We start from the raw sequence: 27583 nt of genomic DNA, 5'->3' as shown, positions 1-27583 counted from the left end.
GGTCCTTTAAGCATTTAAAAGGCTAACACAAATTGAACAGGAGACATGCACGGTGCGTGAAATTCATTAGGATATTTCCATATGTCATCCGAAACAAGCAAGGTAAGGAAAACATCGTTGCCGATGCACTTTCTTGAAAGTACATATTAATTTCTACTCTTGATGCAAAATTACTTAGTTTTGAGCACATTAAAGAATTAATTCTTTAGACCATGATTTTTGTGAGGAGTTTTGGGTTTATGAGAAAAACGCAATGGGTAAGTTTTTTAGGCACGAGGGTTTCTTGTTTTGGGAAAATAAATTATGTGTGTCGAATTTCTCTTTACGTGAATTGTTAGTAAGGGAATCCCATGGTGGAGGGTTAATGGGACACTATGGAGTTGCTAAGGCCTTAGCTGTTTTGCAAGAACACTTCTATTGACCACACATGAAAAGAGATGTTGAGAGGATTTGTGGTAAATGTGTCACATGTAGGCAAGCAAAATCCCGAGTGCAATCCCATGGTTTATACACGCCACTATCTATTCCTAGTGAGCCTTTGATTGATATTTCAATGGACTTTGTGTTAGGTTTTCCTAAGTCTAAATGTGGTAGGGATTCAATTTTTGTGGTTGTGGATAGATTTTCTAAGATGACACATTTGATTCCATATCACAAAATCGATGATGCTTCACATGTTGCTGATTTGCTCTTTAGAGAATTTGTAAGATTATATGGTATGCCTAGGACAATAGTTTTGGATAGAGATGTTAAGTTCTTTAGTTACTTTTGGAAGACTTTGTGGTGTAAGTTAGGAACTAAGTTGTTATTTTCTACTACTTGTCACCCACAAATTGATCGTCAAACCGAAGTAGTGAATATGACTTTGTCTACTTTGTTGAGGGCTATTATTAAAAAGAACATAAAAACTTGGGAAGAGTGTTTATCACATGTTGAGTTTGCTTATAATTGTACTATTTATTCTGCCACTAAGTTTTCGCCATTTGAAATTGTTTATGGTTTTAATCCTTTAACTCCATTGGATTTAAGGACATTACCTTTATTTGAACATGCTAACTTAGATGGAAAGAAAAATACTAAATTTATTATGCAGATACATGAGAAAGTAAGACTCAACATTGAGAAGAGGATGGAGCACTACGGAAAACAAGCTAATAAAGGGCGTGAACAATTGGTTTTTGAACTAGGAGATTGGGTTTGGTTGCACATGCGAAAAGAAAGATTTCGGTCATAAAGACGATCTAAGTTGCTTCCGAGAGGAGATGAACCTTTTTAAGTCCTTGAACGCATGAATGACAATGCATATAAATTGGATTTGCCAAGTGAGTACAATGTTAGTGTCACTTTCAATGTTATTGATTTAAGTCATTTTGATGTAGGTGATAATTTGAGGACAAATTCTTTTCAAGAGGAAGGGAATGATGAGGGCACAACTAACAAATGGAATGCAAATCCTATTCAAGTTCCAGTTGGTCCGATTATAAGGGCTCAAGCTAAAAAGTTCAAGGAAACTCTCAATGGACTTATTCAAAACATTTGGGTTGAGGTGAATTCGTGAAGGACCAAGGAAGATGCTCTACATATTCTACACGGTTGGATTTCCATGATTCAAGTTTTGGAATAATCTTTTAGAATCCCTCAAAGAGAACAACTCACAAATTGTGTGGATTGAATGAAGTTTCCTAAATTGGTGATTACCCAATTTTTTACTCATCAAGGAGATTGGCTAGTGCAATCTAAAACAATTTTTTAAGATTGCTAAACTATCTTTCTTATTTATTATTATATTTTAATTTTCGAATTTTATGGGGAAGTAATAAATTAGAAATTCCCTTGTTTCCTTTTTGCTTTGGGGTAGACATGATTTTAGGAAATAATGGATTCAATTTTTCAGAATCCAACTCAGGATATTTTAGTTTTTTGTTTTTGGCTATCTGCGAAATCTAGACAGAATATTTGGGGATTTTCTAACTACCAAATTCATGGACCTCTTTGTATTTAAATAGCCATCAACTTATGAAAAATAATACAGATTTCATTCATAATTTTGTGAGAGAAAATTCTCTTTAGTTCTTTTAGAACTCTTTGAACTTATCGAAAAAATTTTCCGTGGCATTCTCCTTCGACTTATCAATCAATCATTCCATAATTGATTGTGGCGTCTTCATTATACCAAGGTTCTTGCTTCCATATAAGTAATGGGTCACGGTTTTGTACAAATCTGTTTCTAGAAAATCTTGGAACCATTTTTTATCCACAAGTTTCTCAATTTCGTGGTGTGGATCATATCATTAAATGAAAGTGCAAATAAAATGAATGGCAAGACAGGTATAGCGTTAGGAATTAAAACATCCATCAAAAAGCAAAATAGTACTTGTTCCTTACAAATAACAAAGTTGGTAGAAATGATTTTGCCGTAGGGCATTAAGAACTATCAATCGTGTAATAAAGTTTAAGTTGAAGATGTATTGAGGATTAACCAAAATAGAAATGAATATGGATAAGGGGAAATACAAATGAATTTTAAATTAAAGTGAAATAGTGAAATTGCTCTCATAGACCTAAGTATCTCTACCCATTTTTCAACTGTCAAGAATGTCTTGATTTGAGCATTCAATGCCCTTTGACTAATGTTTCTAAAATTCTATATGAACTAAATAGACTCTACGAGGACAAGACCGTTGGCCAAACAATAACATTTGGTAAGGATAAAGTTTCCTTGACTTGGGTTAACCAAATGAAAAGAAACGTAACGGTTGCAAGATAAAAAAAAAATGGGTTAACCAAATGCTCTAAATTCCCCTCCTCCGAAGAACAAAGAAAGTTTAGGCAGTTAAAAAATCGAGCCTAATAGACCCTTACCAAACACCCCACCCACCCAGGAAGCCTTTGATTGTGACCCCAAAGTCAAAAAGGTGACAAAAGGGGCCATCAAAAGTAGAAAAAAAAAAATAAAAAATAAAAAGAAGGTATAGAAAACCAATGTAAGACAATATTACTATTTATCATGTTTTTTTTTAATTAGAAAAAAAAAAAAAAACATACCTAGGAATTTTAATTCTTTTATGGGTTCTATTCATTTATTTTAATTAATTCATTGGCCTTTGAAGATTTTTGTGTCAGGTTCCTTTCACGCGCCTAGCAAAGCGTCTACGCGCTTCACACCATTTCTTCTTAATGAAAGGACCTCATACCAAATCACTTTTCTTTAATTTAATTAGAAAACCAATTTTTTTTTAAATATTTATTTTAATTTTTTTCCACACAAAATTTCAACGATCCATTATATTATATTATATACTTTTGTTTTCTATACTAAGAATATTTATCTATTATATAATTTTTAATTTCTATCTTGAAAAATTTAGCAAATTTAATTTCAGAAAAAAACATTAAAATTTGGTTTTATTATTGAGAATACTAAAAAAATTCAAATATAATTAAAAATTCATAATTTTTGAATTATTTAATTTTCTATAGAATAATTAAAATAAATATAATGAATTTATTAACCTTTAAATATTTTAAACATGTAACGTGTATCATAAACCTGATTTAAAAATTTAATTAAAGGTTTTTGTTGACTTAAGTAAAGCAATTTCTTTTATGAAATATAGTCCCCACATAAAACCAAATTACAAAAACCTTATGGGTTGTTTGGAAGGGTTTTTTTAGAATATTTAAAGAACAAAAAAAATATAGAAAATACATTTGATAATCAAATTTTTTTTTCTTCTTAAAATTAGAAAATAAAGTGTTTTTGGATAATTTTTTTAATTATTTTCGATTGTTTTCATTATTCTAAGGATCATTTTAAGAAATAATTATATAAATATATAGATTAATTAAAAATAAAATATTAAATATAAAGTTTATTTTAAAAACATATTTTAAAATATTAAAAATAAATTAAAATTATTTTAGATTTTTAAATATATTTTTGTTTTATAAAAATTAAATAATAATTTTCAAAAACATTTTTTTAGAATAGTGTCAAAAGCAATTACGAACCTTAGAATAATATTTTTCAACTTTCGAAAGCAATTGGCTTTTGTGTAGTTAAAGTGAAATAAAAAAAGTGACCGTTTTTAAAATATTTTAAAATTTTAAAATGTTGCATTCATTTAAAGCATAGTTGAAAATTTTGTGAGAAAAAACGGGAGAATTAATTACAAAAATTATTAAATTCAAATTATTTTCATTTTTACGGTACTTCCAAACGTAACCGAAAACTATACTTTGATTATTTTTATTTAGGAGGAAGGGTGTGAACAGAGCGTGGACGTCTGCTTGGGTTTTGCTCCGCGTGGGATGAGGCTTCTCTGTCAACTGTTGACAGCTGCTCTCGCCCTCTCCATATCTCTCTTCCTTTCATTTCATCCCCTTTACCACCGCTCTCTTCTCTCTTTCTCTCTCTCCTTTATGGCTTTGTGTCTCAATTGGCCCCTCACTATCATTGCAGACTCTCTCTCTCTCCCTTATTACTTCCAGGGTGACTGTCGGTGGAGTCATACTGTTGCAGTGCCTTGATAGAGTTTTTACTTGGATACTTGTGGTTGCAGAGGCTTCTGATCAGCTTTCTTTCACTCTCATCTCTTATGTTTCTTCTTTATTTTTTTTATGCTTTTTCTGCATTCAAGTCTCCAACCAACTTTCTCTGGGTTTGGGAATTTCAACTGTAGCCATACCTTGATGCTACGAGACACCAGGTGAGAAGTGAGAAACCTGTTACAGCTTCAAACCACACCTACCCTTTATCTCTTTTACCTTTTTCTATATGAGTTTTCATTTTCATGGCTTCTTGTAATTGAACCAGTGTATGATCGGGTTGCAAATGCGGTCGGGTGTAGTTGTAAAAGTGAAGCGAGTTAGCATGATGTTTTTTTTATGATCACTGTCGGGACATTCGTTTCTAGCTATAATTTTCAGATGGAGTTTTCTAATTTCTGCTTTAATTTAAGAAACCATTGATGTGTTCCAAGTCTCAAATGGTCTGATTAAGTGGCTTGGCCTTTAATTGTAAGCCCATTGATGGGATGCAAGGTAGCAACACCCATATATGTTCTTTAAGTTCTAAGTGTCATACAGTTTATTCTGGGTCAGAGTCTTCTTGTAAAATCATTTCTCACATGGCCAGATCAAGATATTTTTTAATTTGATTGTAAGACATTTGATCTGGCTCAGGCCTAGCTATACCTGGATGCTCTTTAATTTTTGGGGTATTTCTTATGAATAAGTTAATTTTTGGATATGGAGTTCTAACTCCAAGACCATTAATTTGGTCTAAAGTGGCTTGTTAATCTAATCAATACAAAGTAGATATAATCGGATTCTTGATGTCAGGGTTTCTTCTGTCTGCTGTATTCATATCATCTCTGACTTATTGGTAGTCTGCAGGTGTTGAGGATCAATCATATACAGCAGACAGTGTTGGATTTGGCAAATTTTTTTCATTAATTCAGTTCATAGTGTTTTCCAAACGGGCTTGGTTTTTCTCCTATTAGCTCCTCTTTGATACCTATCACATTTCACCGGTTCCAATTCACTCCTTTAGCTCTTCTGATAAATTAGGTTGGGCCTCTAATTAGGGTGAATGGGAAGGCATTTATGTGTTGTACGTCTATGTATACTATTCACTGCTTCAAGAAGTACAGATTTATTGTCTATGTTAAAGTGTTCTATAGTGTTTTGGTTTTGCTTCAATTGCCTTTCATTATATTGTCCTTAATACACCTAACCACCTTTGTGGGAAAATAGAAGAAGAGTGAAATTTCATGAGATGGACATTGACAGTGATAACAAGAAGAGAGAGATAGGGTATTGAGTTAATAAGTAGTATTGATACAAAATAGAGGTGGTTAATAAGTTTGAAGAGTGTAGACTCACAACATCATGAAATGGATCAAAATAACTTAGAGATAAATATATAGTAAATTTATAGTTATGGTATAAATAGAAGATGAGTGGGAACATCAAAGAGAATCACTGGGGTAGGAAAGGAGCATTGGCTTTAACTAATAGTATGAATTTGATCTTTGGGAGTTTCTAATTTTACGTATTTTCACATGTTTCTCATTGTAATTTCTATACAGACTCATTAATTGTTGGAGGGGGGATAAGATTCAGTTTTTCTGTGTTCTAGAGATGCCCTTTGAATATAAATTTAGTAACTGAGCTCATTAAATGTATCTTCAATTGATCAGTAAGTCAATAGGGTTCTCATCTAATGATTGACAAGTTACTTGACAATTCTTGATACCAACTTTAATAAGATAGATTAGATCAAAAGAGATGCAGCTGAGCCTGTCAACTATCAGAACCTCATATTAAACTAGAGGTGAGAAGTAACTCAAGTATGAAATACTCCTTTCTGTGCATCATCTTAATTTAACCATCTGTCCAAGGAATTGATAGAGATAACTTTGCCTCTTATTGCTGGTTATATGCATTTCACTTTCATGTTAAACCAAAATGTTCTTGAGAATCATTATTGTTTGTCTGATTTTCATATAATTGCTTTTAGCTCAAGTCAAAGATGCTTAATATTTCCTTTCTTAATGAAAATAATTATTGTTTGTGTCTGATTTTCATATAATCGCTTTTAGCTCAAGTCGAAGATGCTTAATATTTCCCTTCTTAATGAAAATAATTATTGTCTGTGTCTGATTTTCATATAATCTCTTTTAGCTCAAGTCGAAGATCTTAATATTTCCCTTATTCTTGAACAGAATCTGAAATTATGGACCATAAGACATGGCTTTGGAGGAAAAAATCCTCCATGAAGACAATTGTTGCAAGTGACAAACCTGAAATGTATTTGGAAGGACATGAAGAAGAGGTAATCCAAGTTCATGTTTTTCCAACTGAGTAGTTTTTAACTTCTTAGGTTTTCCTGTTTTCATTCATTTTCTGCATTTACATTTGGAACTGCCGCATAGAAGGCATCTCATTCATTCATGTTATGAAGCTTTAACTTTTTACAACCACAATTTGAACATTTATCTATGATTATTTCAACTCTAGGCCCAATGGTAGGTATAATTTTTCCCTTGGAATGCTGTGGAAGCTGGTTCTAGAATTTGCTTTTTCATTTGTTTGATGGCATTAATGGAAAGCTGACCTTATGTACTCTGTGACTATAATTAACACTTGCTGGTTTCCAATTAGGAAAGACATCAAATGATCTGACTTCCAAATGAGCATCTCAATATTGCTTTTGGTGTTTCTCATTCCATCATTGGAGGTGATGGGGAGGGATGGAGTCTTCTTATTTGCTCAGTTTTCATATATATTCGGGCCTTGTTCTTAGTTAAAATCTTGGTTGGGGTGATGGAGCTGGAATATTTTCTTGTTGCAGTTAGACAAATAAGACATGTTGGGGGGGGTCCATTCTGTGTTATTTTTCCTCTCTTCTGGCTGGATAAAGAGAAAATTTATTTTGAAAGTCTCTCAAAACCAAAGAACTTTGTTACATTTGTCTTAAATTGAATCTAATTATCCACCTAGCTCTTACTGATGACAAAAGCATCATGAATGAGAGCTGCTAAGTATTCTGAGGCCTTTAGAAAGGAGATATTTTTTTTTTCTCTTTCCATCACTTCCTTGGAGGATAGATGAGTACAGTCTTCACACATAAACAATGCAGCTTTCTACATTAAAAGAAAAAAAAATGAAGTTCTATATTGGGGATGTTTTGATATTGAACTGTCGCTACCTGTCTCTTTAAAGTCAAGTTGCTAATGGTTTGGCCAATTTATTTGAGCTGTCAAAATCTAGCTTACATCCTGTCCATTCTTTAGTCTTTTGCATAGTGACAGCTCATGCTGTTTGCCTGCAGACATTGTCAAGCATTTTGAACCAGTGAATTCTTGTATTTTGAGTACTACAGCAAAACATTCCAAGATGTGAATGTTCTTAAGAGCCTGTTTGGGAGAGCTTTTGATCAAAGTGCTTTTAGTTTGTGGTGTTTTTCAAAAGTTATTTTTGAAAGAATTTCCTATCAAGTGATTTTCCAGGAATCACGACAAGTGATTCTCCAGGTTTTTAACAGTGATTTTCAAAAGTTTATCAAATACCTAATTTCTGCAAGGAAGCGCCTCTAACTCTCTCAAAATCACTCCCAAATGGGCTCGTAAGTGATCTGCTCTCTAAACCCTGTAATTTTTTACCTAGCAACTTTAAGTGGCTAACGTTCATCAGTCAGCCAGAACTCAAGGCCAAACTCCCAGTTGCATTTGGCATTTATACCACCTTATCTGTAGACTCGTTGAATCTCTATTTAATTACATTGGAAATGAAATTATGACTGGTAAGAAAAACCTGGGGAAGTTCTTGGTGAGTGAGTCTAAGATGACCTTAGAGAAGTGCCTGAGCTGAGCTACATTTAATTCACTGAAGGTGCTGCTGGTACTTCTGAAATGACAACTTCTCCATTTTTTATTATGGAATTTTACATTACTTGTTAAGGTTTTCACTTCCAGGGCAGTCAGGACAGATTTGAGGTGTTATGCTGGGGAAAGAATGTTACCTCACACTATTACTGTAGTTTTATCTCTATCACATTATGAGCACAAAGTATGCTTGTTGGTTGCATTTTTATTCAAGTTTAATTCATGCTGCACATCTCGATTCAAATTTCTGTAATTGTCAATGTTTCATTGGATCATACAGATGCCTCTAACAGAGACATTAGGTCTAGAGGGATCCATGAAAAACCTAAATGAGAAGCTTGCTGCTGTTGTGGATGAATCTAAAACTAAAGACGATCTTGTGACCAAATATGCAAGAATGGCAGAAGAAGCCATTGCAGGTAACTGTTATCTTTTCTCCCCCTTCTATGATGCTTCCCATTGAGATCAAGCATTCTGGCTTTTGTTTTGTTGATGCTTTTTCAACTGTGTAGTGTAGATTTTGGTTGATGCCATCATAAAACGTCTCTTTTTTTAGGTCGGGAGAAGGCAGAAGCAGAAGCATTGTCTTTGAAACAAGAATTAGATGAAGCGTTAAATCTGGGTGTAGCTGCAAAAGAAAGGTTAAGTCACTTGGATGCTGCACTGAAGCAATGTATGCAGCAGTTAACTTCTCTAAAAGAAGAACAGGAGCAAAGAATTCGTGATGCTGTTATGAAGACATTGAGAGAATTTGAAAAGACACAGAAAAACTTAGAAGATAATTTAACAGAAACAAGTAAAAGGCTTACAGACTTAACTGTTGAGAATACTCATCTGAGTAAGGCCCTTCTAGCCAAAGAGAAATTGATTGAAGATCTATGTAAAATAAAGTCCCAGGCAGATACAGAATTCAAGGCACTAATGGCTAGACTAGATTCCACAGAGAAAGAAAATGCTTTTCTAAAATATGAGTTTCGCATGCTTGAGAAGGAGCTTGAGATCCGGAATGAGGAGAGGGAATTTAACAGGAGATCTGCTGAGGCAATACACAAGCAACACTTGGAGAGTGTGAAGAAAATTGCAAAGTTAGAAGCAGAATGCCAGAGATTACGTCTCCTAGTGCGAAAGAGACTTCCAGGTCCTGCTGCTGTGGCAAAGATGAAGAGTGAAGTTGAAACGCTGGGAAGAGATCAGACAGAGATGAGGAGAAAAAAGTTGAATCCCATGACAGGAGGTTTGATCGCCAGAGATGGCCTTGTGGAAAAGTCTTCTGAAATTCCCAGTAAGAAGATGAGTTTCCTTATCGAGCGGTTATGTGAAGTGGAAGAAGAAAACAAAACTCTAAAAGAAATTCTAGCCAAGAAAAACAATGAACTCCATTCACCAAGACTTTTGTGTGCTCGAACACCCTCTAGATTTGGACAGCCTGAAGCTCAGCTTGGGGAGTCTCCAAAAAGCCAGAAAACTATGGATCTGGTAAGCTGTAGTCCCATATCAAATGGACACTCTCTACCTTCTGGTTTTGACATTGGCAGCGATGATGGGATTAGCAGCTCAGGTTCATGGGCCAATGCTTTAATATCAGAACTGGAACAATTCCGACATGCAAAGCCCAAGAATCCTTCAGAATGCAAAACTATTGTATCAGATATGAGTTTAATGGATGATTTTGTTGAGATGGAGAAATTAGCAATAGTTTCTGCAGATACACATTTTCAAGGTTCTCATGTTCCTTCAAACACAAGAAATGCCTCTGCAAATACCCTGGAAAAGGAGTCTGGTGGGTTTCTCTCAGATTCAACAGGTAAGGAATTAGTTCCAGTAGCGCAAGATTACTCCAGCTCCACTGACACAAAATGGGAGACTCAATCAAAGGATGGATCCATTGGAAAATCTCGTGATTGGCTTCAGGATGTTTTGAAGGTGATGTTGGAGCAGAACTGTGTTTCAAAAAGAAGCCTTCATGAACTTCTCGATGACATTAAAATCGCTTTGGGTTTTGTGAATGATCCAAGTGTTGTTGAAGCTGATAAAGCAGCAAGCTCAAGGCATCTGGGAGAACCTGACTCTCAACCTATTAGTGGCTACATCACTTGGAAGTCCATGGAGTTTCCCATGGCGGGTTCACTTCACAAAGGTTCTGTTATTGACACCTCAGTGGAAGGAGCAAGCCATCAGCAGAATCAATCTGATCTGAGCAAGTCAATCTGCAAAATTATAGAGCTTATCAAATCATTCAATCTAACATCTCTAACCAATAGTAATGCTCCAAATGAAGGGTCAGAGGGGGACAAGAGTTCCTCACCGTGTAAGAACTCACCAACACCTGCAGATTACTTGGTTCATGTTTTTCGATGGAAGAGCTCTGAATTAAGTAGTGTTCTATTTCAACTCATTAACATTTGTAATGATCTTTTGAGTGAAAAAGCTTATCTTGAAAATTTTGTGGGGGAATTGGCATTTACTTTGCACTGGATTATGAGCAACTGCATTACCCTTCAAGATGGTTCAAGCATGAGAGATGAGATAAAGAGGCATTTTGGTTGGGGTGCATCACAAAGTGAAAGTGAACCTGAAGTTGGAGTCGAAGGCGATCATGAATCCAAAAGGCAGTCATATGGTTGGCCCTTGGGTGCTTATTCAAATGATCAAAATGTTTTTGAAATTGAGAAGATTCAGTCTAATCTGCAAGAAGAAAATAGGGGGCTGAAAGATGAGTTGAGGAAGATAGAATCTGCAAAGAAAGATTTGGAAGCAAAGCTACAGTCAGCAACTGATAACAGCCAGGCCTTGATGAATCAGCTTGAGAAATCAGAACAGAGCATTGGAAGCTTAAGGACAGAACTGGAAACCTTGAAAGACTCAAAGGGGTTGATTGAGGATCAAATTGAGAATCAGAAGTTGATTAATGAAGAGCTCAACACCCAGCTCACAGTTGCCAAAGCTAAAATAAACGAGGTTCTCCAGAAGTTTTCAGCGTTGGAAGTGGAATTTGAGGATAAAAGTAACTCCTGCCAAGAACTAGAAGCAACATGTCTTGAGCTTCAGCTTCAGCTAGAAAGGTAAATATTGGTCTCTTTGCATATTCCTAACCCTCTCTATGGTTAACGAGAAAACTGAGGAAAAGATATGAAAATCAAAATTTTAATCTCTTGTTTTGATTCCCAAAAACTCAACCAAACTAAGCCAAATAGTTGTATCAAGCAACTTCTGAGTAGAGATTTTTCTCGTCTAGGGTCCAAATAGTGAAGTATCCACGATTCAAAATTTTAAATTCTGATTATAAGTAGGAAATAAAGAAAAATTTTGTTTGATTGGAAAGATATTTCTGATTTCTAGTAATGTGATCCACAGTTTCCCGGAGAAGGAAGTTTCAGAGGCCGACCAAGATCAAGAAGGAAAGCAACTCCAAACTGTAAGTTCCTCTTTTGTTTACAGAAATATATTCTAACTGAAACAAGAATACCATATACTTATTACTATGTTGTTATTTCCAGATTATTAAAAATATTTCTTTGTCATCGCATAACATATTTTTGTACTCCCTTTATCTGCTCCATTCATTTTAGTCTAGCCATTAGTCCCCATTGAGGAGGCCCTAGGGCGTTAAGATTGCATGGAGACATGATGTGCTTTTCTACATAGAGGACCTGAGTTCCAATTCATTCCCCTTGTGTAGATTTGATTACTTAAACTTATACCTATAATTACTCACGAGGAAAAGAAAAAGAGAAAAAAAATGAAAAGAATGAACAGATTTTTATGGCATGGAGCTTTTAAAACTGGTTTTAAAGATTTTTTGCTCAACTATTTGTTCTCTTGATTGAGGGTTCTTTGATGGTTGGAAACTTATTTTCTTTTATTGATAGTATGGCTAGGGGTTAAGGCTTGATTTGTCTTATCTCAAAATTGCAAATTTGTTATCTACCCAAAAAAAAAAAAAAATGAAAAAAGCCCTCTAAGAAACATACGATTCTTAAATCTTCTCATTTTGCTTGGATTACAGATTTTGTTAATAATCAACCAGAATTTTAGAGAAAAAAATTATTATACAATATTGAATAGAGGTATACTGTTAAAATTTGCAGGGCTGGGAGATCACAGCAGCTTCAGTGAAGTTGGCAGAGTGCCAAGAAACCATCCTAAACCTAGGGAAGCAGTTAAAGGCTCTAGCTTCACCAAGGGATAGAGCAATTTTTGACAAAGTTTATTCTACAACCAGCACGGCTACAAATGACAAGAAGTTGAGCCATCGCTCCTCCCTTCGGGATCGAATGCTAGCTGATGATGATGCTGACACTGAGGTTTTCAAGTCCCCCAAGATAAAAGAAATTATAAGCACTGCCCATATACCATCCACACTTGGCTCCAATAATTCCAATTCCTTTGATGCTCCTGATATACATGTAGAAGCCCCAGATGCATATCATGATTCGAAGCACAGAGCAGTCACTCCTGCTGTCGGGTCACTTGCAATAGTGCCAAGCAAGAAAAAGGGAGGGGCAGGTTTCTTAAGGAAGCTATTGCAGAGGAGGAGGAAAGGAGTTAGTAAGAGGTCTCTTTCCTATGCCAAGGTGTAGAGCCAAAAGAAATCTCTTGTTTGCCACCAGTGTGAATGGGTTGACTGTTGATAAGTGTGGTGTTTGATTTTGCTGCCTTGATAATTGGAAAATGGTGAAGTTTGGGCTTCTTTAGTTATTTTCTAATTGGAGAGAAAAAGAGAGAGAGCTTAGTATTAGAAGTGTTGCCAGTGTGTATATTTCTGGGTGCCAAGACCTTTGTTACTATGTTGTTGGGAAAGAAATGGCTCTGACTGGGGGGCCACTGTTTATAAAAATGCCATGGACCAAACTCATCTACAACAAACCAGACACATTCCTTTATTACTAATCTGATCATCTGTTTAACCAAATTTATCATTGTCTCTTTTAATTGAAAGTAACATGCCTTTCTCAACATCTATAAACCATGATACCAAGTTTTATCTTTCCTTGTACCATACGGAGAAGTTTATGCACATGGCTACAAAAAAAAAAAAAAAACCCTCTTGCTCTCTTAGAAAGGACATTTACAACCAAAAATCTGGGCATGCTTTTCTACTTCTCAACCAATCAACTAATTTATATATACTTCTCTTCTTAATCAATCAACCACTTGAGGTAAACCTCAGTGGTTGGGTGTCAATCATTGTATAGAATAAATCTCGCAATTTCATTGAGTCCAGCCTCCTTGTAACATTCAGCAATGCGCTCCAGAGAGCCAGCCCAAGTCCCTTCAACAGAAGCTAAATCCAACAAAAATGCAGCTTCATCCAATGCAACCTTCATGGGAAAATTGGAAAAACCATAAAATGGTATCTAAAACTTTGGTCACCAATCAGATAATAAGGTCTACTTGAATGATACCTGGGCAGGAGCTTTCCCCTTCTTAAGATCTTCATTTCTACCCTCCTCTGTCACTTTCTCTTTGATATATTCAATTTGCTCATCTTCCCATTGTGCAATACAAGCAACTTCCTGATCACGACCAACAGATATCACAACACCCTCTCATATACACATGAACAAAATTAAGAAGAATACAGAATGGAACATGAAAAAAATGATTGATATTGTCCAAAGAAGGTCTCATGCCTCGTATTTGCAACCCAAAGTCCACCATGGTGATTTTAAAGCCACCCTCGCAGCATCTTTAGCTTCTGAGTTACGTCCAACGCTATAAATAGCAAAAATAGTTCTCTTGATAAATAGTAAAAGCACAACCTCAAAATATTTCAAATAACCTACTTCGAGAACAATAAAAGGCATAAAACTACTCAGACAAGATTCCTACGAACTTCAGCAAAACCTCTGCATTAAATACAAAAGGTCGCCCAAATCCTGGAAACAGATCCTTCTTTGTGTAGAACTCTCCTGTCACCAATGCTGAAACCTTCAACACAAATGTGAAAAGAAATTATTAAAACAAATCCCACTAGATCAAGCAGCTTAAAAACATGACCAAAATCCAGGAGTTCTCACATCATCTCCTTCCTCAAAATGGCGCATGATTTTACGCTCCAACACATCTGGAAACAACCCAACCTAGAAGAGGAACAGACTATCAGTATGTATCAAGTGGGTTCATTATGTAAACTGATTTAAACTATTCCATTTGTACCTTTTTTAAGAGATAGACATCAATGTTGGCAATCTGGGAATCAGCAAAATCACCCATTCTATAAAGCTTCTTACCAGCCTCAGAGGAAGCATGAAATAGCTCACCATTAGTTTCGTGTGAGTTGTTGGCATCTTCTTCAACCAACAGTCTATGAATATATTGATCTACCTGTGTTGCAGAAGCTTGTATAAGTTGTCTTCTAGAGAAATATGAGTAAATAGTTCAAGAGAAAAGGGTGTTGAGCCTTAGGTTGCATGTTCAGGTCTGTTACCAACCAAAAGAAACAATGAAGCCTCTGAGATGCCAGATGCTTCAATATTAAATATACTCATTCAATCATGGACACTAAATGCATGCTTTTCAGTTTATTGAATTACATTCTTGGCTAAAAGCCACACCCCATGCTTGCGAACTTCCACAACTGGCATCTCCATTCTGTGTGAATAGCAACAGTAGTATGAAGATAAATAAACAAAAACTTTGCCATGAATCTACATTGATTTGCAGCAAAAAGGAATAGAATAAGCATTAGAGATCCAAGTATCTTACCGGGGTGGTGCTGTTGGCCACCGCAGCAGTGCAGTCACTGCACCTATTGACAAATAAATTATAACAAATGTACAGGTTGATGATAAAACTGCTCAGAGTAGCTACTAATATAAGCACATGTTTTAGCTAACCTGAGTTCTTCTGTGACAGAGGAATAGCAAGGGGGATCAACCCCTGCCTAGCTCCAGGAGAAATCACAGTTTCACCTGTTATCAATCAAACAAAACAAGATAGAAGTTGAGATACTTAGAAGACAAAAAGGATTTTTATAAATGACAAGGAGCAAGGGGTTTCAACTTTAGGATTATGCAATGTTAACAGTAGATTATCAAACATAACAAACAGATGAAATCTCAACTTGGTGGTTCCAGAATATTAAATGTCACTGTAGACATAAAGAGCTGATCAATGAGAAATAGACAGAAAAATGGCATTTTCTACAACATTTAGACGTGTCTTGAATTAGAGGACCCGAAGAAACAAGGGCAGCATAAAATCAACATGCTTAGGGTGCATTTTCTATATGGGAATAGGAATGGAAATAGGACAGGAATCAAGGCGAATCACAATACCACGACGGAAAGAACAATCAAAATCTAGAAAGATTGGGATTTGGTTTCCATACTAATGAACTTTTTATTCCCCAATCCCATTTTCAAAAACAATCAAAACACGATAATGAATGGGAATGGAATTGCTTTTCCATTGCCATTCCCATTCTCTATTCCATCATTCCAAACGTGACCTTAAAGAAAGTGAACAGATACAATGTCGATTCCAATTGATAATTGCTGATGCAAATGACAGTTCCAGAATGCCCCATGGAAAACAAAGACCACCCACCCAAATCAATGATCAATGGAGACATTTACAGCTTCCCAAAAGCAGATAATGGTCCACCAGCATTGCTTCACAAGTCAATAAATGCGCTATACTATACTTTGCCTGAATTCTAAATACATAATTGCAATAATAAAAAAAGCTTGAGAACAGCCCACCTCTCGTTTGAAGCATTTTCAACAAGCAATGAAGGTGCTCAGGAGGCTGAGTGGCAGCTACATCTTTGATGAATGATACATGCCCTGCATTTCATTCAGAAAAATTGTCAAGGAATGCCACGCCCAAAATATAGTGTCCTTACATTCTGTATGTGAAGGATCTAATTCAAGGGTTCATCCAGAACTCAACCCAATTTCCCAAAAAAGGGAAAAATCATCCATATTTAATAAAAACATTAAAGGTTCACTTTGCATCCCAATTTCATCACAATTGGAATGCGAATCTTCATGAATTTTCACAATCCAAAATTTTCAGAACTCAGCAGATTCGGAAACCCAGTCACCTGAGGAAGATGAAGAGCACTGAACCCTACCTCTGCCGCGGCGGAGAGGCAGGGCAGTTGCACAAGCGGGTCTGTGCACCACTCCCACGCCCACGTTCATTTTTTTCTGCTTTGTGGTGTTCTTCTGCAACCAGCCACCACCACCAGGATAAGAAGTCCAATGCCCTCAACCATAGCCATACATGCTTGGTTTTGCCTCCCAAAATTTCAATTAGTGGATATGGTCTTGACTCTTGACTACCATTTCATAGAAAAATTTAATAATAATAATAATAATAATAAAACGGATAGATTTTTCCAGGTTGCTAAGTATTAAAAAACTTCATATTAAATTCCCCAACAAACCAGTGCTTCTCTGCCACATGGCACCCACGTGGCCCAAGTTCTTTTTAATATTATTTTTCGATTTTAAGCTCGAGTTAAACCATAATTAATAACTATGATTTCGACTATATTTCAACATTGTAATTACTAACTATAATTTTAGTTTATGAAGAGCCAAGGATGACGCTATGACTAAAAAGAATTAGTTTACGAAGTGGGGAATTAATTTGAGAATTTTTTATATAAGATATATTATTTTGCTCCCAAACTCAAAAAAAATAAAAAAAATAAAATGAAGAAAATAAAAAATAAAATTTAAAATTAGTAATTAAATTTATATACCATTTCAAACTCTTTTCGTTACTTAACTATTTTGTATAGAAATTTAATAATTTAAAATTATATATATTTTTTATGAATTTTAAGTTATATTCAATTCTCGAAAAGTTTGAATAGAAATGTGAGTGAAAAAAATAGAAAGAAAAAAAAAATTAAAAGTCAATAAGTTATTTTTATATATCATTTTAAACATTTTCAAGTATTTAACTTTTTTATATAAAAATTAAATAATTTAAAAATATAAATTTTTTTAATAATTTAAATTATATTGGACTTCATATTTTTTATAGTAAAACCAAGTAGGAGAAAAATCATTTGGAAAAAGAAGTGGGTTTTGACTTACTAATATTAAAATATATGAAAAAAAAAGAACTCTAAATTTTTAAAATTTGTGTTATTTTCATTTATTTAAAAATAATTTGAAATATATACACTTTTAATGAGTCATATAATTATTTTCTAAAATGCCCTTTTTACTTGTCATGTCATTAACACACTAGACTCATCCACGTAAATGTTTTTCTCCTTTTAGATATGTTTATAATTATTATTATTATCATCCGATATATTTTTTCTCCAAAAATAAACACTTGTAAGGGTTTTTTTTTTCCTTTTCTGCGTCAACAAACATTCTGTAGCTAACTCAAACTCATCTTACTTTTCAAAATAACAATATATTATATTGGGAGAATTATGTTTTGGGGGTAGATGACCCCCCAAATTAACAAAAGGTCCATGTAACTCTTCAAATTGAGCCCAAGACCCAATGAAAGTATGAAAATTGAGTTGAAGAATATCATCCTTCAGTATTTCCAAAAATGCCCTTTGTTGATTTTGAGAAAAAAAATTAATATTTTTGAAAAATACTTTTATTTAATTTAATATTTTTTATTTAATTTAATATTTTTTAAAAATAAATTTATTTAATTTAATATTTTTTAAAAATATTTAATTTAATGTTTTTTTAAATACTTTAATTTAATTTAATATTTTTGAAAAAAAATTAATTTAATGTTTTTGAAAAAAAATTTAATTAAATATTTTTGAAAAAAATAATAATTTAATATTTTTGGAAAAAAATTATTTAATTTAATATTTTTGAAAACTACTTTTATTTAATTTAGTATTTTTGAAAAAAATTTATTTAACTTAATTTTATAAAATATTTTATATGTGTTCTTAAAGGGTATATTTGTCCGTTACTATTTCATATCCTTCAACTCAATTTAAAGAGTTATATGAACATTTTGTTAATTTGGAGGCCCATCTACCCCCAAAAGATAATTCTCCCTATTATATTTTATCTATATATCTATCTTTTGAATTGAATGCAAAGCTAAAAACAAAGAAAATGCCCAAACAACCATAATCCTTGAAATTAACCTCAACATGCCCAAATGAAAAAAAAATTCTAAAGAGACCATGAGAAAAACCATAAATTTTATTCCTACCAAAACTCAAACTCAACTATAGTCCGTTACTACCTCTAATGTCCACAATCTTCAAACTGCCTCACATTTTTTATGGGATGTTTATTTATGAAAAAAAATTCTCAAACTTTTCCTATGGAGTGTTTGTTTTTGGAGAAAAAAAAAATCTCAAATAATAATAATAATAATAAAGAACATATTTTTATTCCCATGAAAACTCAAACTCAATTATAGTCCACTATTACTAATGTCCATAATCTTCAAACTACCTCACATTTGTTATGAGATATTTGTTTAGGAAAAGAAATTCTCAACTTTTCCTATGGAGTGTTTGTTTATGGAGAAAAAAAATTTCAAATAATAATAATAATAATAGTAAGGAAACATTTATGTGGATGAATCTAGTTGTCAATGGTTCTTAATGACAAGTAAAAATGATATTTTAATGAATAATTATATGACTCATTAAAAAATGCATGTATTTTAAATAGATGAAGATAATATTGATTTAAAAAAATTGGGTTCCTTTTTCTATATATTTTCATATTAGTGAGTCAAAACTTATTTTTCCTAAATAATTTTTCTTAACATTTTTTTCTTTCCTTATAACACCTTTTTGAAAACCAAACATAACCATAATTATATTTTACTTTCTTTCACATTTTTTCATAATACAATTAAATATAAAAAAAAAAAATCATTTTCCTTAAGTTATGTTTGATTTCTTGAAACTTTGAGGGAAAATAGGAGCTGAAAGAAAATAAAGATAAAAAGTAAAAAAAAAAAATATTTAAATTTAATAAATTATTTTTGTATATTAATTTTAATTATTTTACATCTTCTATATAAAAATTAAATAATTTAAAATATATAAGTTTTTACTGGTTTTAGTTATATTTGGATTTTTTATATTATTTTTTTATAGTAAAATCAAATATGAAAAAAAAAATCATTTTTTTAACATTTTTTTCAATTGTACTTCCTAGGAACCAAATATAGACTCACTATTTTTTGTTTCTTGATATTTTCAGCAACTAGATATAATCTTAATTTCTTTATTCAACACCAAGTTTTTTTAAATTATTATCATTATTCATGGATCATGTATCTTTCTCAATAAAATAAGATTTCATGTCAGTATTTATTATGGAAGGAAATAAAATGTTATACAATTAAATTTTATGAGCTAGAGTTACTGTATGGTTTGAAAAATAGTACAAGCTTTTAGCTCATTAAAAATGTGGGTAAATCATATTTGAAAATGTGAAACTCATATTGGGCAAAAAAAAAAAAGGTGAATCAATGAATCTAGTCATTTTTTACATTGTTTTTGTAACGAATCTCACCTATATTGTCCACTTTAAACCCAAATGGACCTTTAAAGTTTTAAAATGCGACTACATAATTAAGAAAAGTTTATACATATGTAGAGTTGTGAATTTTCTCCCATATTCTATGTAGGATATTACAAATATCCATATGGAATTACGGAGCCAAATAGGCAAACATCTCTTATTGTATAGTTTGAAAAATAATACAAGTTTTTAGCTCATTAAAAATGAGGGAAAATCATATTTGAAAATGTGATACTCATGTTGAGCAAAAAGAAAAAAAGAAAAAGAAAAGGTGATACATTGCATTGAAGATTTAAGATTGATAGTACAAATGAGTATTATAAATACATAATGATTTTTACAATTGTTGTAGAGAAAATTTTAATTTTTTATTTAATTAAAAATTAGATTTTAGATCATGCGCTTAAGTGTTTTCATAAGACATCCAAGTGCTATTTAAGAACGCTTAAGTGTTAAAATTGCTTAAATTAACTTGACTAGTATTCAAGCTTTCAAAGTCTAGAATATCATTTTATAATTTTTAGAGTATTCTTTTCTTTTTTTTCTTTGTATTCTGACAAATTTGTTTTGAAAAATTGAGATTTGAAAAATAGTCCAATTACACTAAGGTATTACCTCCATATATATATATATATATATATATATATATATATATATATATATATATAAACTATCAAAGATCTTTGTTATCATTCTTAGGTTAGAAAGAATCACATCTCTTTTAAGGCATTTAGGAGTCAACTAAAGAGCATGATAGTATTGTTACAGGGAGTGAAATAAGGTGTAGGTACTGAATTGAAATTTTCAAGGAGTAGCAATCGTCAAGTAAATTTATATTCATAATTTTGCGATCTTTGACCCTGTATTTTTTACATCCATAGAATTTCAGGAAGGTTTTATGGATGTGTTTTAAAAAAATATTGTGTGTTTGTAATTGGAATTTTTGGATTAACTAACCATTGTCAATTTAATTAAAGAATTTCTAAAAAATAAAACTTTTGGACTAATTAATAGGGAGAATTATGTTTTGGGGGTAGATGGGCCACCAAATTAACAAAAGATCCATATAACTCTTTAAATTGAGTTGAAGGATATGAAATAGTAATGGATAAATATACCCTTTAATAACACATATAAAATATTTTATAAAATTAAGTTAAATAATTTTTTTTCAATAATTTTTTTTTTCAAAAATACAAAATTAAATAAAAGTAGTTTTCAAAAATATTAATTTTTTTTTCAAAAATATTAAATTAATTTTTTTGAAAAAATATTAAATTAATTTTTTTGAAAAAATATTAAATTAAATTAAAGTATTTTTTAAAATATTAAATTAAATATTTTTTAAAATATTAAATTAAATAAATTTATTTTAAAAAAATATTAAATTAAATAAATTTATTTTTAAAAAATATTAAATTAAATAAATTTATTTTTAAAAAATATTAAATTAAATGAAAGTATTTTAAAAAATATTAAATTACATAAAAGCATTTTTAAAAAATATTAAATTAAATCAAAAATATTAAATTAAATAAAAGTATTTTTCAAAAATATTAATTTTTTTCTCAAAATCAACAAAGGGCATTTTTGGAAATATTGAAGAATGATATCCTTCAACTCAATTTCCATACTTTCATTGGGTCTTGGACTCAATTTGAAGAGTTACATAGACCTTTTGTTAATTTGGGGGCCCATCTACCCCCAAAACATAATTCTCCCTAATTAATAAAGAACTACATATTTACTCCTTTACTAGATAGCATGAAACAAGACATTAATGGTTTGATAATTGTTATTGAAAACAAATTTTTGTTTTTGGGGACAAAAAAGTAGGAAAACATATTTGATAACCAACAAACAAAAAATAATTTTTATTCTTAAAAATAGAAAATAATGTGTTTTTAAATAACATTTATTAATTATTTTTACTTGTTTTTTAATGGTTTTTTTTTTAAAAAAATAATTACATAAATACCAATAAGGATTAAAAATAAAGCACTATATATAAAAATTATTTTTAAATATATTTAAAAACATAGCAAATAAGTTAAAAATATTTCAGGTTTTCAAACAAGCATTTGTTCTATAAAACATTCTTCAAAAATAGTTACCGAATAAGGCCTAAACTTCCAAGTAATATAAATATGAAATTAAATTTATGTTTTAGTACATGAATAAGTCATAAAAGAAAAATGGTAAACACTTCTATTTAAAATATTTTTATCCAAAATCCTCTAAAAAATAAGTTTTATAAACAGAATAAATTTACGACAAAATTTGAAACCAATAATGATTAAATATAATTATATAGGACACGATCGATTTACCTTATTTACGAGACCACTTTTCTAATTTGAACCTTTTCAACTCGGTTTTGGAGGGCTAACCCAAATCGTCTCCCCCAAACTCTAGGCTATATATTGAGTTGAATGCTCTCAACGCCTTCCACGCATATGCTTACACGTAATGTTAGACTATATTGTATACGTTAATTCTAATAATGCAAGTTAGGCCACGTTCCTAGTGGTAAGTCATCCACCATGTGGAGTCACTACCAAGATTTAACTGCAACTAAGATGGTGTTATGTTTAGATTCGACAAGTTGGCAGGTATGAGCTACATCTAAATTGACTTCACTTGCTATCTAGTCGTAGTCCATAATTTAAGAAATTGGCTACTAAGCCTACTATAAAGTAGAGTCACAAGCAAAAATTAACAAATTAACAAATTTGGTAGTTGTTGGGTATATTTATTTCCATTCTCAAGACAAGATTTTAATAATTCAGGCATTTTTATGTTGGTTTTTATAGGTGGAATTTTCATTCTTATGCTTGTGGGCTTTTTGTTTTTATCCTTGATTTTCTTATATTTAGTATTATTTGAAAATTGTGTTGTGTAATTTGTGATTTAATAAAAAAATATTATATTTTTATTTTTAATAATATTGATTAAAATATTTAAAATTTATAAATAAACAATATCATAATATATTATTAATATATATATATATATATATATATAATTCGTTTTTTTTCTTTCAAATTACGATTCTAAGGTGGTATTTACTTTTTTTTTTTTAACTTAATATTGAATGTAATTTGTTTATTTTCAATATTTCTTTTACTTATTACATTTATTTATTTATTTTTTTATTGAATTGAAAAAATCAAAATATTTAGTTTTTTGTTGAATATTAAAAATAACTTTTTAAAATAATGAAAATACAAGACCCTTATTCTATTAATACTTAGTAAAAATAAAATAATAGAAAAATAAATAACTTAATATTTAAAACTATTATAACATTAAGTTCAATTAAATTTTATTTAGATATAAATAAATAAATAAAAACAAAGATTACCTAAGTTTTTAATTTAAAAACTTTTATTTTACAAAATAAATAACATAAAAAATTTAAAAATTAATAATGAAAACATGTAAAAATAATGAATATATTTTTCATATTTGTATATATTATATTATTAGGATTATTGTAGTTCTTAATATAACATATAATAAGTAATAAAATAATTTATTTTATTATATAATTTTTCATATTTCATCATTAATTACGTATAGAATAATATATGTTTAACTCGACTCATTTTCTATCATGTATTATATCTGATCAATCAAATATGATCTTAATAAATTTATAAAAATAGACGCACAAAAATGTGGGCTCATCGTCTCGCCCCATGTTTTATCCTCGAGGAAAACAAACAAAGTTGCTAGATGAGCACCCTAATTTCACATCCTATTTTTTGTCCTAAGGTAGAAGACAAATAATCAAATGGATCAAAAACGGGGACTTACTTACACGAAACCTCTAATTCATGTGGCATAGTTTCAATCTTCCATTTTGATCCATCCATGCCTTTTCAGAATGTCTTTCTTCCAATGACCACAATGGAGAGATAACATTCTCAATGCATACTAAGCTTAAGTTTCAATTGCGAAAGTAAAGACATCAATCCAAATACGGCACTATTCCTATTCAAAATGACCCATCGCCATCAAACAAATTGCACTATCAAAATCTAGCATAAGTCCAAAAATTGGCATTAGAAGCCATTTTCCACTTGAATTTAGTCACAAATACAGCTTAAGGTTTCACTACGTTACAACAAAGGAGACGTATTCGGGATCCTAATAAGCTATTTGCTGAAATTGTATGATTGGTATAACTATTTGAGAAGGGAGAGAGCTAAAGAATTCATGTAAAAACTCTTTCTTTGTCGTGTTATTTGTCTGCAAAGTACCTTTGAACTTCCATTCTAGCTTCTACTTGTGGCTTCTGCTGCCGCTTCCTTCATTTCGAGCAAGGCCTCCTCGAAGCACTTGGCCAGAAATTTCGGGTCCGGGATGATGTCTTTGGCGACAAGGATTTGCAAGTCAGCCCTTCCTGCGTAGCTCACCATGTGCATTGTGATTGCCTGCATTACCAACCAACAAAAACTCGGAATCGAAAACAGTTCATCAACACAAAATCATAGCAATTTGAGTCTAGAAATGTACATGGGGTAAGGCCGTGGAATTGGCCCTTATGTAAGTGACAGGGTTGCCCACAATTGTGATTTCCTCTCCTGGGCCAAGAACATTTGAGATTGTGAAAGTGGTGTTGCAGACAATCCTGTAATTAAGCACGCAAGCGATCTACAAGGCAGGAAGGAAAGAGTTATGAACGGCAAAAGATAGAAATTGGCTAAATTTGATCTTGATTCCTCACCTTTGATCCCAAGAAGTTCATTACAAAGTAGCCAATTTTGTATGAGAAGTAAGCCTCTAAAGACTGTTTCTTTCTATCGATCATTGTCTTAGCTTTCTTGATATAGTCTAGAGGACCAACAAGGCCCTTATGATAATAAACAGGCAGGAGCAGCATACCGAACTTGTTACCCCACCGGGATCCTGCCTTGCTTTGCATCAACTCCGCCATTTCCTGATGAACCCGCAGTGTCATTCCAATTCAAAAAATTCCATATCTTATAACTAAACACTGACCTGCAACCCTGGCTGTTTTCTTAAGTTGACCATGGCCACCCCCGTCATTTGAATCCCCTCCCGCAATTCTAGTAGAGGAGATTGAAATCGAATTAGTTCTGGGTGATTAAAAACTTGGGGTAGAAAAATGGGAGGTGGGTGTAAAAGATTAGTTTTTACTATTTGGTGCTCGATGATCCAAGTATCTAGATAGCCCAGCTGATATCACCCCGAAAAGAACATCATTAATGGTCTGCAAGATAGCAAAGAATAAAACATGTTATCCGGATATTTTTTACTTAATTTTAAATAAAACTTAAAACTAAATTATTTTTAATAAAATAATTATTTTTAAGATTTAAAAAGTTAAATATTATCTTTTTCTTATTCAATTTTTAACATAAAATTTAAAAGTAAATTACTTTTAATAAAAAACTAAAAAATCAACATTTAAGATCTTAAAATAAGTTACTTTTTTAAGTGGCTGCTTTTGATGCTCACCCCGATCTTAATATAAGTTACTTTCTCAGGTGGTTGCTTTTGATGCTCACACGTGATGGCTCAATTGCTACTCTAATTTTTTTTAATTGTTATCTCAACGGTAAATTATTTTAATGCATTAAGTTCATGTATAATTATTTTAAAAATATATTTTAAGGTTTTTAAATTTAAACTCGTACTCAAAAACTGAGATTTACATCTTCTTCTAGATAATGACGTCACCGTGCGTATTTCTAACTGTTAAAAATATGTTCTAATATATCAATATAAAACTATATTTGACGGTTGGACTTACCCCGTTGGGAATCGCATTCTTGACCGTCTTCATGTCATCTAGCAGGAACTTCGCCGTCGTCAACTTTCGCGGCCACAGCTCCACACCGGCGCCACCGGAGATTGTTGTTTTCCGGTCCTTGACCCACAAACTCCTTAGTATGAACTCCACCACAAATACCAAGGTAAACCATGCTATGTTCAGTAGCTCCCTCAGCCGATTGCGTCTCCTGCTGTTCCTCGGTTTCGGCTGGCTGGAGGAGCCCATGGTGGGCAGCTGATCAGGACAATCGGACCGCCGGAAACAGGCGAGAAGCAGTGACATGAGGGAGATCCCATCGCCCAAGGCGTGATGGATTCGAACAACAGCACACTTGTGGGCCGTCAGGAGGTGAATTTCCCATAAAGGTTTATCGGTGCTGAGAGGAGACGAAACCGACAGATCGGCTAAATAACCATTGACGGCATCTTCGTCGTTATCGCCGTCGAGGGAGTCATTCAGGATGATGATGTGGCGGTCGATGTCGATTTCGGTTTTTCTCCAGTACTCTCTTCCATGGCGATCCCTGACCATGAGGCTACAGAATCTAGGGTGCTTCAGCATCATTGAGTTGGTGATCTCCTTTTTCAGGGCGTCCACATCAAAGGGATTTTCGGCTCCAATAACACAATTGATGACCTGGTCCATTTCTGGCCGGAGAAATAGCCGGCCGGCCGGCGTCACTGGTTCATCTCTCTCGATCTCTGGCGACCCCATGAGAGAGCGGAGCTGCCAGCTAAGAAAGAAAGGAGAATGGCGGTTTGAAAAAATATGTATGTAGCTAGTGGAGTCAAAAATCAGGATTTTTGTGTCAACCATGCGTGCATCAATTTCTGCTTCACCTACTAAATACGTGGCAGCTGTCTCAGCCAAATACCCTTTTATTATTTATATATCTATATAATATAAATCTTCTATTAAAAAAATGAGAGGGTATGGGCCGTATGGCACACGATTCACGATTGGACCTTGCTTTAGATGTCACATATGTTTCCACAATATAATCTTATATCTGATAACCAGTATGGTCCGTATGGACCGCATCTTTATGCTTCAATAAATTATTTTAATATTGACTCACATCAACGATGTTTCTATCTAGCCTTCCTTGTTACCTTTTTCGAATTTTATTTTAATATTTTAAATCTTAATTTCCATTTATGCTCTAGTGAAAATAACAAACACACATAGAGTTTATTGTATTCTAAAATAATTATGGAAAACATTTTTGTTTATACTATTTTTCCAATGTTTTGTAAAATAAATATACGTTTGAGCTCTTTAAATGTTTTAAAGATTTATTTTATGTATTTGTATAACTATTTTTTAAAACAATCTTAAAAATCAGGTGGAAATAATTGAAAACAATTAAATGATGTTATTTTTAAACATTGGGTTTTTAAGAATAGAAAACTGTTTTTTAATTGTCAAAGATGATTTTCTTATTTTTTTTTTATTTTTATATTTTAGAGAACAAAAAACTATCTTGGAAAATGATTTTTTATTTTTAAAATAACTAGAATGTAAAAAATATGATGTTTTCGAATAATATAGTTCTTTTTACTTGTTTTTTTTAGGATTATTTTAAAAAATAATTACATAAATATGAACAATAATTAAAAATAAGGGTTATGTGATTAAAAAATAATTGAAAATCCAATTTTAAAAATTTAACTATTCTATCATTTTTTAATCTTATTTTACCAAAAATGTCCTTACTATTTTTTTATTTAAATAATTATTTTTTAAAATCTATATATAAATACTTAAAATAGTAAAAATCATTTATATCGAAAATGAGTTACCTTTCAAGTGAAAATCTAAAAATAATTAAATTTATAAATTTATAAATTATTTCATCTATTTTAATCCATTAAATAAAAAAAATACAGCAT

At 32.0% G+C, this 27583-nt stretch overlaps 3 protein-coding genes across 3 annotated transcripts; 1 reads left to right on the top strand and 2 right to left on the bottom strand.

Annotated features, from left to right (window-relative positions):
- Positions 1 to 4755: 4755 nt before the first annotated feature.
- LOC100245190 (filament-like plant protein 7) lies at positions 4756 to 13302 on the top strand. The gene is made up of 6 exons (XM_059735928.1): positions 4756 to 5043; positions 6729 to 6838; positions 8671 to 8809; positions 8947 to 11452; positions 11745 to 11805; positions 12479 to 13302. Exons 1-6 carry the CDS (start codon positions 5037 to 5039, stop codon positions 12968 to 12970), a joined length of 3315 nt encoding a protein of 1104 aa, XP_059591911.1. The 5' UTR covers positions 4756 to 5036; the 3' UTR covers positions 12971 to 13302.
- LOC100250309 (protein IN CHLOROPLAST ATPASE BIOGENESIS, chloroplastic) lies at positions 13248 to 16650 on the bottom strand. Its single transcript, XM_002282391.5, has 11 exons — positions 16441 to 16650; positions 16097 to 16180; positions 15230 to 15304; positions 15099 to 15141; positions 14927 to 14984; positions 14550 to 14717; positions 14411 to 14473; positions 14227 to 14321; positions 14024 to 14105; positions 13796 to 13906; positions 13248 to 13711 (listed from the first exon to the last, which is right to left on the bottom strand). Exons 1-11 carry the CDS (start codon positions 16538 to 16540, stop codon positions 13571 to 13573), a joined length of 1020 nt encoding a protein of 339 aa, XP_002282427.2. The 5' UTR covers positions 16541 to 16650; the 3' UTR covers positions 13248 to 13570.
- A 7289-nt stretch (positions 16651 to 23939) lies between these two features.
- Positions 23940 to 26609, bottom strand: LOC100255489 (wax ester synthase/diacylglycerol acyltransferase 11). Its single transcript, XM_010649429.3, has 6 exons — positions 25671 to 26609; positions 25055 to 25127; positions 24896 to 24963; positions 24621 to 24833; positions 24410 to 24547; positions 23940 to 24327 (listed from the first exon to the last, which is right to left on the bottom strand). The coding sequence occupies exons 1-6, from the start codon at positions 26505 to 26507 to the stop codon at positions 24169 to 24171; spliced, it is 1488 nt and encodes a 495-aa protein (XP_010647731.2). The 5' UTR covers positions 26508 to 26609; the 3' UTR covers positions 23940 to 24168.
- Positions 26610 to 27583: the final 974 nt, after the last annotated feature.

Source organism: Vitis vinifera, chromosome 3 (genome assembly GCF_030704535.1).
Source record: "Vitis vinifera cultivar Pinot Noir 40024 chromosome 3, ASM3070453v1".
NCBI lineage: Eukaryota > Viridiplantae > Streptophyta > Magnoliopsida > Vitales > Vitaceae > Vitis > Vitis vinifera.
Note: the sequence above shows the minus strand (reverse complement) of the source record. Positions and strands in the feature narration are given on the sequence as shown.

Excerpts from the sequence above, each read along its gene's own strand:
- LOC100245190 (XM_059735928.1), top strand. Across the intron at positions 6,839-8,670 it reads TGGAAGGACATGAAGAAGAG|ATGCCTCTAACAGAGACATT; the intron begins GTAATCCAAGTT and ends TGGATCATACAG. Across the intron at positions 11,806-12,478 it reads AAGGAAAGCAACTCCAAACT|GGCTGGGAGATCACAGCAGC; the intron begins GTAAGTTCCTCT and ends TAAAATTTGCAG.
- LOC100250309 (XM_002282391.5), bottom strand. The coding sequence starts at position 16,540 with ATGAACGTGGGCGTGGGAGTGGTGCACAGACCCGCTTGTGCAACTGCC. Across the intron at positions 15,305-16,096 it reads GAAAATGCTTCAAACGAGAG|GTGAAACTGTGATTTCTCCT; the intron begins GTGGGCTGTTCT and ends GATTGATAACAG. Across the intron at positions 13,907-14,023 it reads CTTTGGGTTGCAAATACGAG|GAAGTTGCTTGTATTGCACA; the intron begins GCATGAGACCTT and ends GGTCGTGATCAG.
- LOC100255489 (XM_010649429.3), bottom strand. The coding sequence starts at position 26,507 with ATGGTTGACACAAAAATCCTGATTTTTGACTCCACTAGCTACATACAT. Across the intron at positions 25,128-25,670 it reads AGAATGCGATTCCCAACGGG|ACCATTAATGATGTTCTTTT; the intron begins GTAAGTCCAACC and ends GCTATCTTGCAG. Across the intron at positions 24,548-24,620 it reads TGAACTTCTTGGGATCAAAG|ATCGCTTGCGTGCTTAATTA; the intron begins GTGAGGAATCAA and ends CCTGCCTTGTAG.